Source organism: Melospiza melodia, chromosome 6, assembly GCF_035770615.1.
Source record: "Melospiza melodia melodia isolate bMelMel2 chromosome 6, bMelMel2.pri, whole genome shotgun sequence".
In the NCBI taxonomy this organism is placed as follows: domain Eukaryota; kingdom Metazoa; phylum Chordata; class Aves; order Passeriformes; family Passerellidae; genus Melospiza; species Melospiza melodia.
The window spans coordinates 16,874,411-16,891,128 of NC_086199.1; the positions used below are offsets into that span (position 1 = coordinate 16,874,411).

A 16,718-nucleotide genomic window follows, 5' to 3' on the forward strand; every position below is an offset into this window, starting at 1 on the left:
TTTCTGAGGAGCTCCAAGTTCCTTTCAAAATCCAGGAGATTCACGAACTGAGTTTGAAACATATTATCTTAATTTATCCATTTGTTTACACATTTTCTTTTCCATTATTTCAATTAATGGACCCATCTTATCTTTTTAAGTTTCAAAGAATAGGCTCAAAATCAATAATCAGACAGCTTTTCTCAAGATAGAGGGAAAGGAACCTCTGTAATAATTGTTCACTTCATTAAATCTCTTTTTGCTCATTGGTAATTTAACAGATGCAATACCTTTAAATACATCATTAGAAGAAAACTTGTGGAAATTAATTCATTACTTTTCATTTATGCTTTTCAAAAATTGTCCTTCCCCCTTCATTTTATGTGGCACTTCTTTTCACTCTTTTTCTGCAGGCTCACTTTAAAAACTACAATGCATAGCTTTAAGTTCTGCCATTTAAACCCTTTTTTCCTCATATTTATGCTTCCTTGTCTGGGGTAGGAAAACAGAACCATAAGTTCTGCAACTATCAGAATGTACTCACAGTCTTCATGATGAGTTATAAGTTTAATTTCATCATCACTAGCTTTCAGATCACCTTGATTAACTTCTCCTTTCTAAAGTCACCTTCTCCAAAGTTGACAGTAAATTTTCAAAATAGTGAGAATTCACATGCAGATCTTTTGAAAAGGACTTAGACTTTACTCAGGGAGTATTACTGAGGTTTAATGACAACATTATGTAGAACAGTTCACTGTGTTTCCTCCAACAAATCTGAAAAAAAATCAAACTATTGTGAGTAAGGATTAGGATTCAAAAGTCAATTATATTTATTAAACAGAAATTCTATTTTTGCCTACCTTAAGAAGCTTTAGCAGTTCAAAAAGTGAAATAAACTCCTATTTCTGTGTCAATGGCTAGTACTGCTTTCTTTCCCCTATCGACAGCATTCATTCATTTTCCTCTTCCTCATCAGAAACTGAGAGACATGACAATTTTTTCCCCTCTTTTGTAACCAGGTATAATTATAATTTTAATTACTAAATATAATTTTAATTACTATATAATTTTAATTACTAAAAGTAATTAAACTTTTGAAAGTGCTGCCTGTAATATAACAACTGTACAGTGACTGAAAAAAAAAATAAACAAATCACTTTTCAGTGAAGAAATGAATACTAACTGAAACAGGACCCTAGGAGCAAGCAGTAATGCTTAAATGCACTCTTTCAAGAAACGATCCACTTCCTGACAGAGTTGTACCACTTCCGTTTAGAGAATTATTAGACTTGGATGCTTAGCATAACTTCTCCTTTCATGGTAAAAACATTAAGTGGTTTTAGAGAGATAAAACTGTTGCCCAGAGCAGTTTCATAAAAAATACTTTAAACAACAAATATACCTACCCCGTCTACTTTTCTGACAGTTATCAAGCACAGACTGTTCAATTAAAGGTTCAGATTAAACAAAAGATAAAAATCACAGTGAAGATATGCAAACTAAAAAGTAGAACTAATACTAAACTAAAATTTCTCACAAAATTTGTTTCATATCAAGTTTGTCTTTCACAGTGAGTCCTTCCCTAAATTCATTTTGTGGTTTCCAAAATTTGATTGTTTTTTTCTTCTGCTGTGCAAATGTTCTCCATGGAGTGATCAAGGAGAACATTTTGTATCATCTAGCCTTCTGAAATTTGTCCTTTGAAAATAACACCTATTTCTGTAACAATTCAATGACCACAAGAAAGCACCAAACACCTTCAACTTTAGCTCCATAGAAATTACAATTTCCATAAGCAGCTCCCCTTCCGAAACAAAGTAAATCAAATACCTCAAAACTGTGAGGCCCCGGCACCCTGGAATTATGCAGCTCTATCACTCATGTTCTTCTTTTTCTCTTTCATTTCCTTTCAGACGTCTGTACACTGAGCATTTCCATTTCACCTCAACCCTCAAACCAGCTTGGCACACCACCTCTTTTAGAACCAAAAACAAAATATTGTGACACTTTTTCTTTAATGAAACTCAATAATATCTTTCCATGTGGGAATTTCCCACAGCATTTTTTTCCTCCCTCTTTTCACAATTAGGAATGACAAGTAAATACACATATTTTTGAACAGTTGTGTTGTGGGGTAGAGAAGGGACATCTATCTTTAGAATGGTGTTACTCCATATTCCCAAACTTGCAGCACATGCTCAGCCCAAACACTGAACTGTTGGCTGACTGACCTGTCGGGTTGTGCACATGAATATGAAAATGCTGCTTAAAACCCAAAAACCATTGACACTATGGATCATGAGTAGCTCAGCACTGCCCCATAGCTTTTAAGCATTTAAACATCAAATATTTTTCCTTTTATACCAGAGGGGTAATTTATTGTATGCACATCATACAAACAGTAGGGTTTTTTTGGTGTTGCAACATACACACAAATGTATTTAAATGCAAGTAACAATTTCAGTCAGTTAAACTGCACTTCTAAAAGCACAGTTAACACACCAATGGTGGTTTTACTTCTCCAAACTAACAAAAAAAACTCTTACAGACCAGTCTGTACTCCCTCTGGTCTAAGCCCATCCCTCTTCCTGGACTTTCTCATGCTGCTTTGGCTGCAGGCTTGAGCCAAATTTCCTCCCTCATCTGACTCTGTGACAGTGCAGTGACTTAAACAGGACAGAGGCCCAATCAGTGCTGGCACCTGACTATCCATACTTCTGACTGCTGCCGTGATTCCAGGAATGGTTGGGTCCCTGGCCAGTATTTTTTCCAAGCAATGTCTTTGTACATCCAAGCTGGAGGCTAGCACAGCTCAGTAATGGTATGCAGGCTCGACAAATCCAGGAGGCAGTGAAAAAAAAGGCCACTCTTTTGAAGGGGAAAGAATTTAGCTGCACCATGCTATGTCATGCCACTTCCCTGACACCTACAGAACAAGTCCTAATCAGTTTTATTTTCTGGTATAGATGAAGCCTGTGTATTTCCACTTATCTGTAATTCCAATCTATCCTTAAGGCTGGCAGAACTCTGTCCTTTAAAGCCACCCACAAAGCCACGTGATACTGCTGTATGATGGAGGCAATGTCACCAGCCCACTATACCTGGACCATTCTGCTCAAGGTATAGATCTACTCTCATGTCAAGTACACAACCAAGTCTAACCCTCCACTGCTCCCAAAGTTCAGCTGAAAGGAAAACTTGAGCACAGTCTTGCACTCATGGACTACTGACAGGAGGTTTAGGATTTCAGTGCAAGTATAGCTCTTTTGTCTGTCAAAAGGTGGGATTCTTTCCAAGCATTCAGCAGGGCTGCTTTGCTGTTTCTGGACATGACACAAGAATCCCACTGCAAAAACATTTTAACGCTGCAGAAACTGTTATGTAAAAAAATCTTAATTTTTTTTTATTGGAATGACCATGTTTCAAGTACATCAGGGGATCCTTCAGTGGTAAGAAAGAACTTTCAGTTCATGCAGTAGTACTTTGCAAGGCCAGTCACATCTTAAACTGAAATATACACAACAATCACTGTTTTATTATATGCATTGTCAGCATGGATCAGTATTCTTGCTTTGGTATTTTAGGGTTATTACCTCATTTTTTAAAGCTGTTTTAGCTGAAATTTGAAAGGAGAAATTTTCAGCCTGGGGCAAATAAGCAGATACAGCCTGTCAAGCTATGAACATCTGAAACCAAGACTATTAACAACTACTGGACTCAATGCCAGCACCCCTCACATTGAGTACTGGTAAACGGAGTCAGATTTCAGCTTCTCTCCTCTGAGGCTGCCAGGGACAGTTAGTCCAAGAGTAGGCTAGTAGAGCCACTGGATGAAATATAGCACCAGGCTCTTTAAAATATACTATCTGGGACATGGAATAATCAGAAGTGGTTGTTACACCTTGTAATGAATAAATCTCACAGTCCCCACCGGATGTACACAGAAGCCATCATTTTTGCATTACAAAGATGCAAAAACTTATTAATTTAATAATGTTAATTAATAAATAATTTGATCAGTTTAGTATTTCCATTTTCCATTTAATTGTTTAATACTATTCTTTTTATATAATACTTTCTCTGCAATAGCAATGCTTCTAAAAACAAGTGACAAAAGTTAGGGAAGCAAGTATTTTCCAGTTTGAAAACATCTCCCATGTTCAGACTTTTTATTTTTATAATCTTGATATAATACTGGTGGAAAGGCAGTAACTGGATGGACATTTTTGGAGGAGTTATGTGTGTACCATACATCCTGTGTCGTATGGTTGAGATACCTCAACAGAACAGGTGCAGTGCTTGGTGGGAAACACCTTCAAAAGTTTTACCAAAAATACTATGAAACCCTTAGGTAGTATTATTAATTTCTGGGACGACAACTGCATAGGCACCCTAAACCTGAGGTCTGGTATATAAACAAATACGAAGCAGAAAATCTCACTGACTTTTAAATAGCAAAACTCAATCTCTCCACAGGAAACTGTAGAAACGGATATATGTACATGCATTTTTAACATATATGTGTACAAACACACACATTTAATACTGGAGTGTGAATAATGGATTAACACAAGACATTTTATTTCATTGATCTTTGATGTAACTTAATTAGACTCTGTGTGAACACTACTGCTGAGACATGACACTGTGAATTAGCAACTTGTATGTAAGGATAGAAGCAGTGGCATTCAAGAGCAACAAGTCAGAAATTACTGTAAATAAGAAATAGAGAGAAAAGTCATTTGAGTTATCTGTTGCAAGGAAATGAGGACAGCTTTAGAAACACCAGCTAACCTCCAAAACGTAACAGACTGAGCGGCTTAACTGAGATGAACAGGTCTGATGTGTTTTGAACCGTATCTCCCCCAACAACACTATCAATGCCTCTGAGAGGACAGTGTCTCCCTCGCAGCTGAGGGGACCAGATGAACGCGGCCCAGGCAAGGCAAGGTGAACGGGGCACATGGATGTACGGCCCCAGCGAGCTCGCCCACTCCTATCTTGCGACCAGCAAGCCCTTGCCAGGCACCTCCTGAGCTGCGAGAACCCTGCCGGCCGTGCGCCCTTCCAGCGATCACCGAGGCTGCTTTCACTTCAGTACAGGCGCCCTCTTCCACCTCCCAAGAGGCCACTACGCTCTCCGCCCGCTCCAGGCCCCGGCCGAGGGGAAGGTGGCAGCAGGCGGGACCCCTGGTGCACCGGGGCCCGCGCCACCCGCGCTCCCGTGTTGTGGGCCCCTGAGCCCGGTGACCGGAGCGCACGGCCGCGGGCTGCAGGCGGGCCTGTCGGTGTGTGTGCCGCAGCCGCAGCCGGCGCCGCGAGTCCGCACGCACCGCCCGCGCCTCCGGTGCGGGACGGCGGGGACTCAACAGGCGGGCGGCCGGGACTCTGCGGGAATCCCCCCGTCCCCGGCCGTGCCTCGCTGCTCCCTGCCTCGCCGCATCCCCCCGCGGGGATGCCCCGCTTCCCATCCCGCTGCCGCATCCCCGCGCTAGGCTGGAGCCCGGCTCCCCCCCGGCCTCCACTGCGAGTGGGTCAGCCCACGGCCGCTCCCCCTTCGAGTACGATGGAAGCCGCCCGTAAGGCGAGGAAGGGCGCCATGGCCCCTCCCTCAGGTGATTGCCAGCTCCAGTGGTCAATCAGCGCCGTCCCTTACCTCTCGGCAGCCCAGCGCCCGCCCTCCCGCGGGGGTCGGGGGTCAGCGGGAGAGGCGGGCGGGAATGTTTACAAACAAGATCGGGGAGTAGAGGGGCCGGGGGGAGGGCGGGGGGCGGAGCCGGCGGTTGGCGCAGCCGCCGAGCCAATGGGGGCGCGCGGCGCTCGGCGGAAGGGCGGGGGCGGCGCGCGGGGAACGTTCTCTGCCCGACGGCCGCCGGGGCTCGCGGGCGCGCGCGGCCAATGAGCGCCCGGCCCGGGGAGGGAGAGGGCGCGCGCGCCTGAGTAGGAGCCGCTCCCGCGGCGCTCCCACCTCCTCCCCCCGCGGCGCTCAGCCTATCCCGGCCGCGCTCCGCTCCGCTCCCCGCTGTCGGGCGGGGAAGGCGGCCGGAGCCCGGGGGAGGGGAGGCGCAAGGACATGGGCTGGTTCTGAGCGCCTGGGGAGGGAAGCCGTCGTGCGTGTGCCTCCCTAGATTTTAATAACTGTTTGTTGTTGGGCGGTGTAGGTTTGGGGTTTTCTGCCCCAACCTCCGCCCCCACCTCCCACCCCGTCTTCCAAGAAGGCGGAGGGGACAGCGGCAGACCCCAGCGCGCCTGCATGGCTCCTGTGCCCCGGAGCGCCCCTGGAAAATAGAAGCCGTCTCGGGCCAGGTGACATCCCCCCGCCGCCGCGCTCGCACTCACGGGAGCGGCAGGGGCGGCGGAGCCGCCTGTGAGGACATGGAGGGAGCCTCGGGGGAAGCGGAGCTGCCGCTCCTCACGGTGAAGCACGAGCTGAGGAACGGTGAGCGGGCGGGCCCGGGGGTCGCGCGGGGGCGGAGGGGCACGGGCGGCCCGCGCCGAGGAGGGCGCGGCTGAGCAGGGAGCGAACGGAGTTGGTGGGGCCGGTGGGGAAATCTCAGTGGCGGGGGGGGAAAAAGAGGATGAGCTGGAATATAAGGGCAGGAGCGCGTACGATGGGGGCGGGGAGGGGGCCTTCTCTTATTTCTGAGAAAAGTAGTTCACTTCGACTTCTGCTCCATGCCTGGCTTCCCTGTCCCACTTCCTGGTGGTATTTGACGCTTTTAAAGGAGATAAAGGGTAACCACGCTCTCTTATAAACGCTATTTTTTTGTAAGTTGTGTGTTTGATCGACTTCTCTATCTATGCTGGGGGGGCGGTTTGTTCCGGTCCTAAATGAAGTCGTTTTATGTGACAGCTTTTCTCTGACCGCGGTGAAATGCCGGAATTGTAGGGAGGGGAATGTGCCGGCCCGTAACCACGGAGTTATCTGGGTTTTCAGTCTATGGATTTCTTGTAGCTCGGTAGTTACTTGACGACCCTCAGGAGAAGTAGTTCAACATGTGAAATATGTATGACCTTTAAAGATCCAACAGAAATCCTCCGTTGTAGGTTGTTGTGTTGGGGAAGAGCTTTATTTCTTTTTAGTAGGGATTCTCTGCTTCTCAGAAGTTTCCAGGCAACTTGAACACTGCAGTAAATCTAAATTTTAACATCAGTTTGGAAGAGCTTGTAAAACACAATCAGAACGTATATTCTCTGTATTGATTAACAATGAAGGTGCTGTTAACTCGTGTCCTTCGCTCCTTTTCTGTCATCATCTTTCCCCCCATGCTGAAGTGAGAGTGAGCATATGATGCCGTTCACTGCAAAAGTTTGGGAGGGCTGCTCGCCGTGTTAATGTGTTGGACATTCTCGAGGGCCGATGTAAAGGCAGGTGCTGGTGCTGGGTCCCCGCGGTGCCGTTCTGTCCCTCGGCCCTGGGGTCGGGGAGCTGCCCCAGAGGAGCACGGCTGTCACGGCTGCTTGGCGGGGCGAGGAGGAGGAGGGAAGGGGAAAAAAAAAAAAAAAAGGCAGTCTCTTGATACCTACAGAAATAGAAGGGACTGTAGTTTCCCTCTTTCAAGGAGGAGCTGCTGGAAAACATAGTTGTCTCGATAGGTGTTGCTTCGTTTAAGTGTGGAAAAGGTAAGGGGAAAGGAAATGGGACGTATTTATTCAATATATTTACATAACTATGTCTCTTTTTTTCTATATTACTTTTATAAAGGTTGAGAACACGTATCCCTGAGGGGCTGTTATTTAAAGATAGTTTGAGGAATAAGCAATGTAGCATAGTAAGCAACTTTGATTTTAATCCTGATCACATATATAGCTGTATGAAGTACCAGCTTTCATTTTTATTTTAAAAATTCTCAACCTTGTTTGTCTTCTAAGCTTCTGAAATTCGGTTTAGTAGGAATAAGTTGCTACTCCCCTCCTTGTTCTCATCTCCATATTCAGTTTAGAATACTCTGCTTTCTGAAAAATGCTTTCTAGCAATGACTTGTCTATTTCTGGAGCACCAGGGTGGAGGAGGGAGCTGCTCTGTCATGTACTCCTGGGAGACTCCTACTCCCGAAGGTGTCAATAGTGTCATTGCTATGCAAGACGTGTGGAGATACTGGTTCAGGACTTCTCTATACAATGCACAGAGACACAATAATTTGAGGAGAAAAGTTGTGGTCAGCTTCTGTTGATACAGAAATACATAAAGGTATAGGATACTTTGGATGTTCAAAGGTTTTTTCGTACTGGGTCTGGTTGTGTGGATGCTTAGCTGCTGACTAGGGTCAGCCCACCACATCTTTAAAGCACATGCAGGATGATTATTTAATTTTGCTTCATTTTGGGAAAAAGAATGAGAGGACAGGCAAGAACTAGAATTTGGAGCAAGCGGATCTTTGTTGTTCCTAAATATATTCTATATAATGAATATCCTTTATTGTGCAATTTGTTTAGATTCCAGTGTTTCCCTCATCTCTGTGTTCTTTCTTTGATGCTGCTAGCTCTGTGACTAATTTAATAATTTAGAATTACAGATTGAAAATAGCTGTCAGTTGGCAGATGAAAAAGAGGTTAGTCTCCAGAGTGCTTTGAAAGAATTTACTATTGTAGTAGAAATAGTGGCTTCTTTGAGAAGGGAGTATCAGTTCATATTTTGGAAGCAGTTACTTGAACCCCACGGTAACAAGCTGACTAATTCAAATCAGCTGAATGCAGGTAAACCCACAGTTACACTTTGCATTTGCAATTACATGGTCTTGGGATTGCTTTAAAAGTGTTAAATGAGTTAGGGACTGGCTTTTATTATGGTCAAGTGAGTAAGTGAACAACTTTAGAATTTGAATTTAAGATGAAATGAGGATGTTTAAGAATGCAAAAGATGATTGCTGTTAGCTCCAAGCAAGTATGGAGGTATATGAAAATGCCTTAAGTTAGGGCATATGCAGTGCTGTTTCTGCATAGATCAGCTGATTGTTAACCCTATCATACCATAGCTTGACTTCTTTTAAACTTTGAAATTACAGTGCTGGCTTTGATATGTAGGGCCAGGTTTAATTTTAGCTTTTTATCTCATAGACTTAGAGCCCTGAAATTCCTCTGTTGTATGACCAAAAAGTAATTGCTGGAAAAACATCACTTGATAGGCATGTAGATTGGGTCTGTGATAGGGAAGGAACACTTGAGTGCCTCTGTGTGATAGCATGTGATGTGCTCTGTTACAAATACTGGGCACTGCTCTGTGTGTATATATATGATGTTTTGCAGATAGGACACAGCAGTGACTTTTAGGACACATATCATTTAATAATGATATTCTTCTAATTGTAGTTGTGAAGTTTTTTATTTTCCTAACACCCAACTTTTTTTGTTCTTAATAGAAGGCTCATAATTCAGCCACTTCAGAATAGTCACTGTCTTACTTGTCTCACTTTGGGAAGGAAAATGAGTCTTTGGGGAAAGTGGAATCTCTTTTCAGGAAGTAGAAGCAAAAATATGCCAAAGTTGAAACAGTAGGAAGTGGTGACTCTCTCTGATTTTCACTGAATCTCTCCAGTGAAAATAATAAGAAAATGACGTTTTCTTTAGTGTATATTTCTGGAATCTTGTAACTGAAAAGGTTTTATTTTTTGAGGGCTAACTTTCAGAGTTAATGCAACTTTGTGTCTTTTTGCAGACCTTAGAAAATACATATTGTTTGCACTGAAAAAAGAACATTGTTACATCTTAACATTTCTGTTGCTTGGTAATGCTTCAGAACTGAACCATGGCAAACATAAAGCCTATCAGAGGAAACATTTTACATGATAGAGAAGGATATGGAAAGAGAAGAAAAGGCTTGTGATATCAGAAGATAAAAAGGAAACAGAACAGTTAAGAGTGAGATTTCCTCCCCACCTCCTCTTGTTTCTGGAAAAAAGGATCAAAGGATCCTGTACCTTAAGTGTGTGTGAGTGACTGGCAGGAGGTTGCCCATCTTGTGGCATGCTTGTGAACTCCCTGCTTTGCCCAGGGAGAGGCAGAGATTCCCAAAACTGGGATCTTGAAGGGAGCTTGAGACATTGTGTGAACATATGGGCAGTGGGGTCTAAATGCATTGTTTTGCTTTACAATAGCTAAGTCTTGTTCTTTTCCTTTTAGCAAGACTGTTTTGAAGAGGCTGCTGGATTTGTTTTAATGTTATCACAATCTTTAGGCTAAAGAACTTGCTTTAGTTTGCAGTTTGCCAGGCATGCATGAGAAAAGGCACGTAGGGCCCAGAAGTTCATGTAGCAACAGACTGCAGAACTCCAAAGGCACAAGAATTTGGAACTTCCCCTTGAGTCAAACTTATAATTCAGTATGAAACTGTAAAAAGCTTCAGAAAATAAATACGTGGATTAGCTATAGTGTTTAATATTGCAAATCTTTGATTATGCCTTCCAGAATGGGATCTTCAATTAGAATGGATTTATTTGTAAACTAGAAGGTTCGTGTTACATTCTAGGGAATTGTGAAAATTCCTATGACTAAAAAACATGATGGATCATGCACTGAATAGTGAATTCAGCCTTCACTGTGGAGATACATCTGGCACCTGTACAGTACTTTATTTTTTCTTTTTTTAAAAGGAAACTTTATGAGACTTAAAATATACTTTTAAAATCAATTTTTCTGTAAGACAGATTTTTTTTTTTTGTTTTACTTACTTACAACATACAGGTGTAATATTTTATTACATACTGAACAATATATTATATATAATAAAATAATATAAAATATGTAAATAATAACATTTTGTATATTGTTTAGGGATCAGTAGGTACTAATAGTTAGCTATTTCAAAGCTTGGATTGCTTTTGCTTCTACTTTTCTCTTTTGAGCACTAAAATATATGTTTTCTTGAATTGTGGGAACAACAAAGAGTATTTTAAGTTTATTAATAATCTTTAATACCGCTTCAATCTCTGGATTTTACTCTTTACACAATCAATATTTTCTAAAAATTCTTTGTACTCTAGGAATTTATTGTTATTTATCTTCTGATAGCCTTGATTATGAGGAAGGACAGCTATTGATCTTTCCTGGGTTGTGTTTGTGGCTTTTTGTTTCTTTTTGTTGAGTGGGATTTTTTTGTTTGCTTGCTTTTCTCCCACTGGGCTTTGGAATCCAACAAACCTGGCTAAAATGATCTGTCCAAGGCTCTGGCACAACTGATCATTTTGCTGTTTCATCATTGTTTCAGTGATGTTCTGTAAAATGTGTAATATAAATGAGGACTAGTCTTCATTGTCAGCCTGTTTATTAGCTCTGATCCAATGTATTCTAAATGTGATGGTTTAAAAGCTCATGCTTAATTCCACAAAACAATCAGGAGTCTTACATGCCATGTTAATACATCTTAGGATTTTATTCAGAAGGCAGTTCAAAGAACACTTGCTGAAATTCCTTAACCATATGACAAGGCTTGGGTATCTGAGGATGCTTTTCCAATATATTTTTCATGTAAGTATTTCTGTTGTATCCCCATCATTACATAATTTGGTGTCTTATGGTAAACATGCTCTCTGTCTCCTCCCCCCTACAGAATATCAACAACGAGGTGCAAGTTCTGCTGAGATTTCTTTGCTTCTGACTCAGTCTGTAGATAGGCAGACTGGTTTGTGAAAGACTCACGTTACATGCAGTCAGTTTATTTGGGTTTGTTTTGTTTTGGGATCTATTGTGGCTGTTTCCTCTTCTCATTTTCCTGGACAGCTGTAAATATTTTATGCTGTCTTGGATAGATGGTTATAAAAGCTTTACCTGGGAGAGGATAATTCTTAAGTTTTCTTGTTAAGGTCTGCATAACCAAATATGTAAATACCTTCCATCAACATGTAAGTTATCAGTTGCCCTATTTTTGTTGATAAATTAATTTGTGTTCTCTTACTTTTGATGCTGTGTCCAAGGTGCCTGTGACTGAATTTCTATAAATTATTTCATTCATTACTAATGATAGGGAAAACTGAAGTTGATTCATGTCTTGTACTTAGATATAATTTTTTATTTGAGAGGATATGCACAATCTTTAGGTATCTGATTGTTTCGATTCTCTTCAGCATTAGATTATCTGTAGCAATTTTATTCATTAGCATCTTGTATAATAACTTTTTTTTTTTTTTTTTTTTTTTGCAATTATGTGACGTAGAGTGTTGCTACACAGTAAGTTTCTAGCTGACCATGGAGGTACCTCAGGGTTCAGTCTTGGTGACCTCATAGTGATTCAGCTCACAGTAATGATAAAACTCATGAAGTCACCTCTGCAAGAGAAAAAGGGCTGCTGCTGAGTGTGAATGGATCTTAACATGGAGCAGTTTCCAGTCCAGACTACCGAGTTTGTGTCATTAATCTCAGATGTCTGGACTTTTATATTTATTTCAGCTTTCTATATGCAAGTAGTGTCTTTGGTGGGATAGTCTTCTATGTTCTGTTTTCATGATGGTAGTGACTGTTTCTTATTGTGTGTTCCACCGCATTTTATGCTTCTGAATTTCCACATGCTGTATTCCATGCAGTGTACATGTGTGCTGTTATACATACATGTACATACACACATGTATACATACTATATTAGCTGGTACTTCTGAGATCTTTGTCAAGTTTGGCTTCTAAGCCTTCTAGAATGGGATCAGCAGCTTTGTGAGAGCTTGAATTATTTCCAGATGTTTTTCAAATTGTAATTTTTTTTTTCTCAGCTCAGGTGGTCTTACCCTTAAGCATCTAATGTTCTAGAGAATCAGCAGTTACCAGCCCAGTTACCTCAACTGATACCCTGAAGTTCAGAGCAACGTGAACTGTATATTCTTTTCTTTCACATGAGTTCAGAACTCTGTGTGTGTTTTACTTTTGCTCTACATTCTTTCTTTTGCCTAAGAAAAATATTCTTAAGATGTTATGGTTTTTAAATTCCACTTAAGGCTTGTAAGATAGTACCCTGAGCTGATTAAATGGTGCTCTTGTTCAATGACCTGACACTTATTTGGTGGCAATGGTCTCTCAGATTACAAGGACTGCAGGATACTTTTACTTCCTTCACAAATAGTTCTAGTTGCTGTAACCAGTAACAAAGTATAACTCTATATAGCAGATAACAGATAACATATGCATTTTCTTCAGTGTCTAATAAATAACAGTTGCATAGTTTCTGTTGCATGGTGTCAGGGTTTTTTTCCCCCCAGAAGGAGTGTGCACCCTCTCTCCACTCTGAGTAAGGCATTAACGTACAAGTTATAAAGCAACATCTGATCTTTGATGCTGTGACCTCAGTAGATCTGTTAGGTGAGTGGGGATGGGCCGTTCTCTGAAGTAACAGTTCAAGATCAAGTTGATACTGATACTAGACATTGCAACCTAGTATTTGGAGTATTGCAGAATGTCTTCTAATTTTCCTTCTTGTTTTCTCTGTTCCTAAAATTGCCTGAGGTTCATTGTTCTGCTCAATGAAACTGAAGAATTGGTCTTATGTTGCAGGGACAAGTTTCAACTTTCAGGCAGAGCTCAATCTGGTTCAGTAGAGGAAGCTCTAGCTTTGCTTGTCTGCTTCAAGACCTGTATGCTGTGGGGTCCAGAAGCAGAGGACAGAGCACATTTTAACTTGAGAACAAACACTGTTGAAATGTTATTTCTCAAGATCTTAGAAGTGCAATTAAAAGCTTACAGAATCATTGCACAGTACCAGCTTGCACAGTTGTTAGTTCCCTTGAGGCCTTCTCGAAGTTCGGGTGTAGTGCAGATGGCAGTCATGTCTCTTCCATCATCTGGAGATCCTCCATCAAGGAGAACTGGATAGACAGTCTGGATAGACAGTCTGGATAGACAGGGGACTGAAAATGACAGCTCTGGTCTTTGGGCACTGCTGTCCCTGCATGTAGAGGGGAGGCTTGTCTTTGCAGTGGTAGTATTTCTGGATATTTCCTTTCTTCCTGCCTTCAGAGGTGATGATGGTGACTAGTATCTCTGTTTTCTCTTTATTTTTATGGGGACTATGATGTCCTGGCCTTTCCATTTGCTATTTTTTTCTGAGTTGATGCGTTATCTCTTGCTGTTGCCCTCAGCTGCATATTCTCTTTAACCATGTTGGTTCAATGCTGATGGGTGTGGACTATAGTAGAATATTAGTAAATGCAGGATTCTTCTAATTGTGTGAGTATGCAGTAAGCTAATTACCATTTCCAGCCCAGTGATGTCTGCGAGGTGTGAGAAGCCTTCCACTGTTCTGTCAGTCCTAGTAGTAGTAGTGGTCTCATTGCAACCCTTTAAAATCCTCAGTTTTGGAACAGTTTTGTAACTGCAGAGACCATCCCTGGTGAAAGGTCTTCAAGAAATGGCCATTCAGGTTCCTGGGAGTGGTGAATAGAATAATTGATATTTTGAGATTTATGCTTCTGAAAGCAGGTTGAAGGAAATGTTGGAATGACAACTTTTATCTTGGAGAAGCTGCACTTCACCTCTGTTAGAGTGTCAAAGTGCTGCAGCTGCTTCAGCAGATGAAGGCAAAGGACTGCTCTAGGGGAGTTATTAGAAAATGGCAGAAACAGGTTCTTCAGCCTGCTTTTTTTGCAGTAGGACTTCAGAGATGGACTGAACACTGCAACTGAGCCTCTTGGAGCAAAACCATTGCCATGTGGCAACATTGGGAGGAGCACTTTCTGGGAATTGTTCATCTTTTCTTACAGCTTTGAAGATTTGTTATTCCTATTTTTTAATGAAGGATAATTTTACTTCTTGCTTTATGGGGAGTAATTGTGAGAGAGTTTGTCTCATGTGTCCTGTCATACTTGTGTGTGTTATGCAGCATCCTTTAGCTGTCTTGTGGAATGGCTTTTTTCCTCAGTATAATGTAAAAAGAATGAGATGGGTCTTATTTTGCATTTACCACATGCTTATTTGTGGTGTCATTTTCTCCTTTTATTATGAAAATAATATTCCAGTAACCTTCAAGATTTTTTTAGGATAAGGCCATTAAGCATTCTGAGTGGAAGTAAAAGTGGAATTAAGGGAAAAGTGCAAAATTACAGCTCACATTGAAACAAACACATAATAATTCAAACTAGATAGCACTCAGCTTTTTATTCTGTAGCCTCATGAAAGTGGAAAAGGTTTTACTTATGTTATTGAATGTGAGTTTATGGTACAATTTAGATGAATAGATTGAGTTTTAAGGCTTAATCTCATTTTAGGATTGCAGCCAACACTGCAAATCTTCAGCATGTTACTGGAGAAGCAGCATTTCTCTGGGTTCCACTCCTCCTGTAACTTCCTTAATCCTACCATATTCAGTTCCAAGAATATGGAAGGATTAAGTGACTGTTTTACTTTGTAGAAGGGTGTTTAGTTGAAAAGCCTTCTGCTGACACTCTTATTTAAAGGATGTGAGAGAACCTTTCTGGAGTAGTCCATTGTGGAAGATCCAAATCAGTGGATTTTGAAGTGAAAACTTTCTTCCCACCCTGAGTTCAGCGCTTACTTAGCTGGTGTCCAGAGAAGTTCTGTGTCCTGAATCTCTTCAGTGATGTTCACTCCTTCATTAACACATGGATACTGTAGCCCTGGTCTCTTTAGAATAGCCTGTACTTCTGATGTCCCTGGCAGGAAAGATAGTGTTTTGAAACTGTGCATGTTGAGTACCATTTTCAGTACTTGTTAAGAAGAGTAATATGAAATACTAAATTGTAATATTAAGTATGTAATATTAAATATTAAATTTGCCTTTTGTGACGGAACATACCCTCATTGTATAGACACTGTTTGTCTTACTTTCTATAACTCCTTTATTGGCACATGAGAGTGGCCTCCTTACTGCTGTCTTCTTACTGCTGTGATGTAGCTCAAGCAGGAGTATTTGTTCTGTTTGCAGTCAGGAGCAGTACAGTGAGCTTCATTCAGCTCCTGTGGTGCATATGGACTCACTGGCTACTTGATGCTGCATCCTTAGTTGTGCTTATGAAGCTGCTCAGTAAAGTGGATCAGGGAACTGAACTTGAATTATCAAGCTTAGTTACTGTGTTGTCTTGCTGGTTTTTGGCCTGAATCATTTCATGAAGGCTTTTGCTGAATGGTTTGTAGTCATGTTGATGCAAATGGATGCATAATAGTATGACAGGAATCAAAGATGGAAAAAATAGCAACTGCATAAGGCTTTCTTATAGGAGCTTAGGAAAAAAAAAAAGGTAAACCATAAACCAACCCTGCACAATCCCTTTTTTCAAACAGAGGTCTTCACATCCCTGCTTAGAAAAATGTATGTTAGACAAAATAAATACCCAAAGTGCTATAGATTTTTATAAACAAAGAACCTCCTGCTTCCAGATTGTGCAACAAATGACACAACTTTGTTGCAGCTTAGATTTTTTCCATACTTATAAGTTATGTAGACTTAAGGTAATTTGTACTTGGTACTAATGGAGAGTCTTTAGCAATCCTGTGTTAAATGCATGAACAGCTGTTGGAACTCTGTTTGTCATTTCATACACTAATCCAAAAAGAAAAAAGAGTATTCAGGGTGCTAGGGCTAAGAGACAGTCCAGTTCCACCTTGTCTGTCATCTCCAATCACATAGTTACAGACAGCAATCAGGCTATTTTCAGAGGTGCCCAGTGGTACACTGGAAGATGGTGTATACAGACTAGATGGGCTTGAATTGCTGTTCTGAGATTTTATACCTTTGGGTACACTGATGGCAGCAAGAAAATTGCTTTCCCTTGCTTTTCAAGTTGAGTACAGTATGAAATTGGGATGTC

The 16,718-nt window shown here is 41.4% G+C and overlaps 2 protein-coding genes across 6 annotated transcripts in view; one reads left to right on the plus strand and one right to left on the minus strand.

Moving 5' to 3' along the window:
* Positions 1-5,729, minus strand: part of DGLUCY (D-glutamate cyclase) — a 49,470-nt gene extending 43,741 nt beyond the window's left edge. For 3 of the 4 annotated variants that reach the window (XM_063160115.1, XM_063160110.1, XM_063160112.1), the window contains exon 1: positions 5,636-5,723. The gene's annotated coding sequence lies outside the window, so the exon portion shown is untranslated. Of the gene's footprint in view, positions 1-5,635 lie in introns of all 4 variants that reach the window. The other variant, XM_063160108.1, reaches the window with a different exon arrangement.
* A 260-nt stretch (positions 5,730-5,989) lies between these two features.
* The window catches only part of RPS6KA5 (ribosomal protein S6 kinase A5), a 70,862-nt gene continuing 60,133 nt past the window's right edge, over positions 5,990-16,718 (plus strand). Inside the window, exon 1 of one of the 2 annotated variants that reach the window (XM_063160118.1) lies at positions 5,990-6,418. In XM_063160118.1, the coding sequence (XP_063016188.1) occupies positions 6,355-6,418 (64 nt within the window). In that variant the 5' untranslated portion in view covers positions 5,990-6,354. Of the gene's footprint in view, positions 6,419-6,695; positions 6,715-16,718 lie in introns of those variants that run through there. The other variant, XM_063160120.1, reaches the window with a different exon arrangement.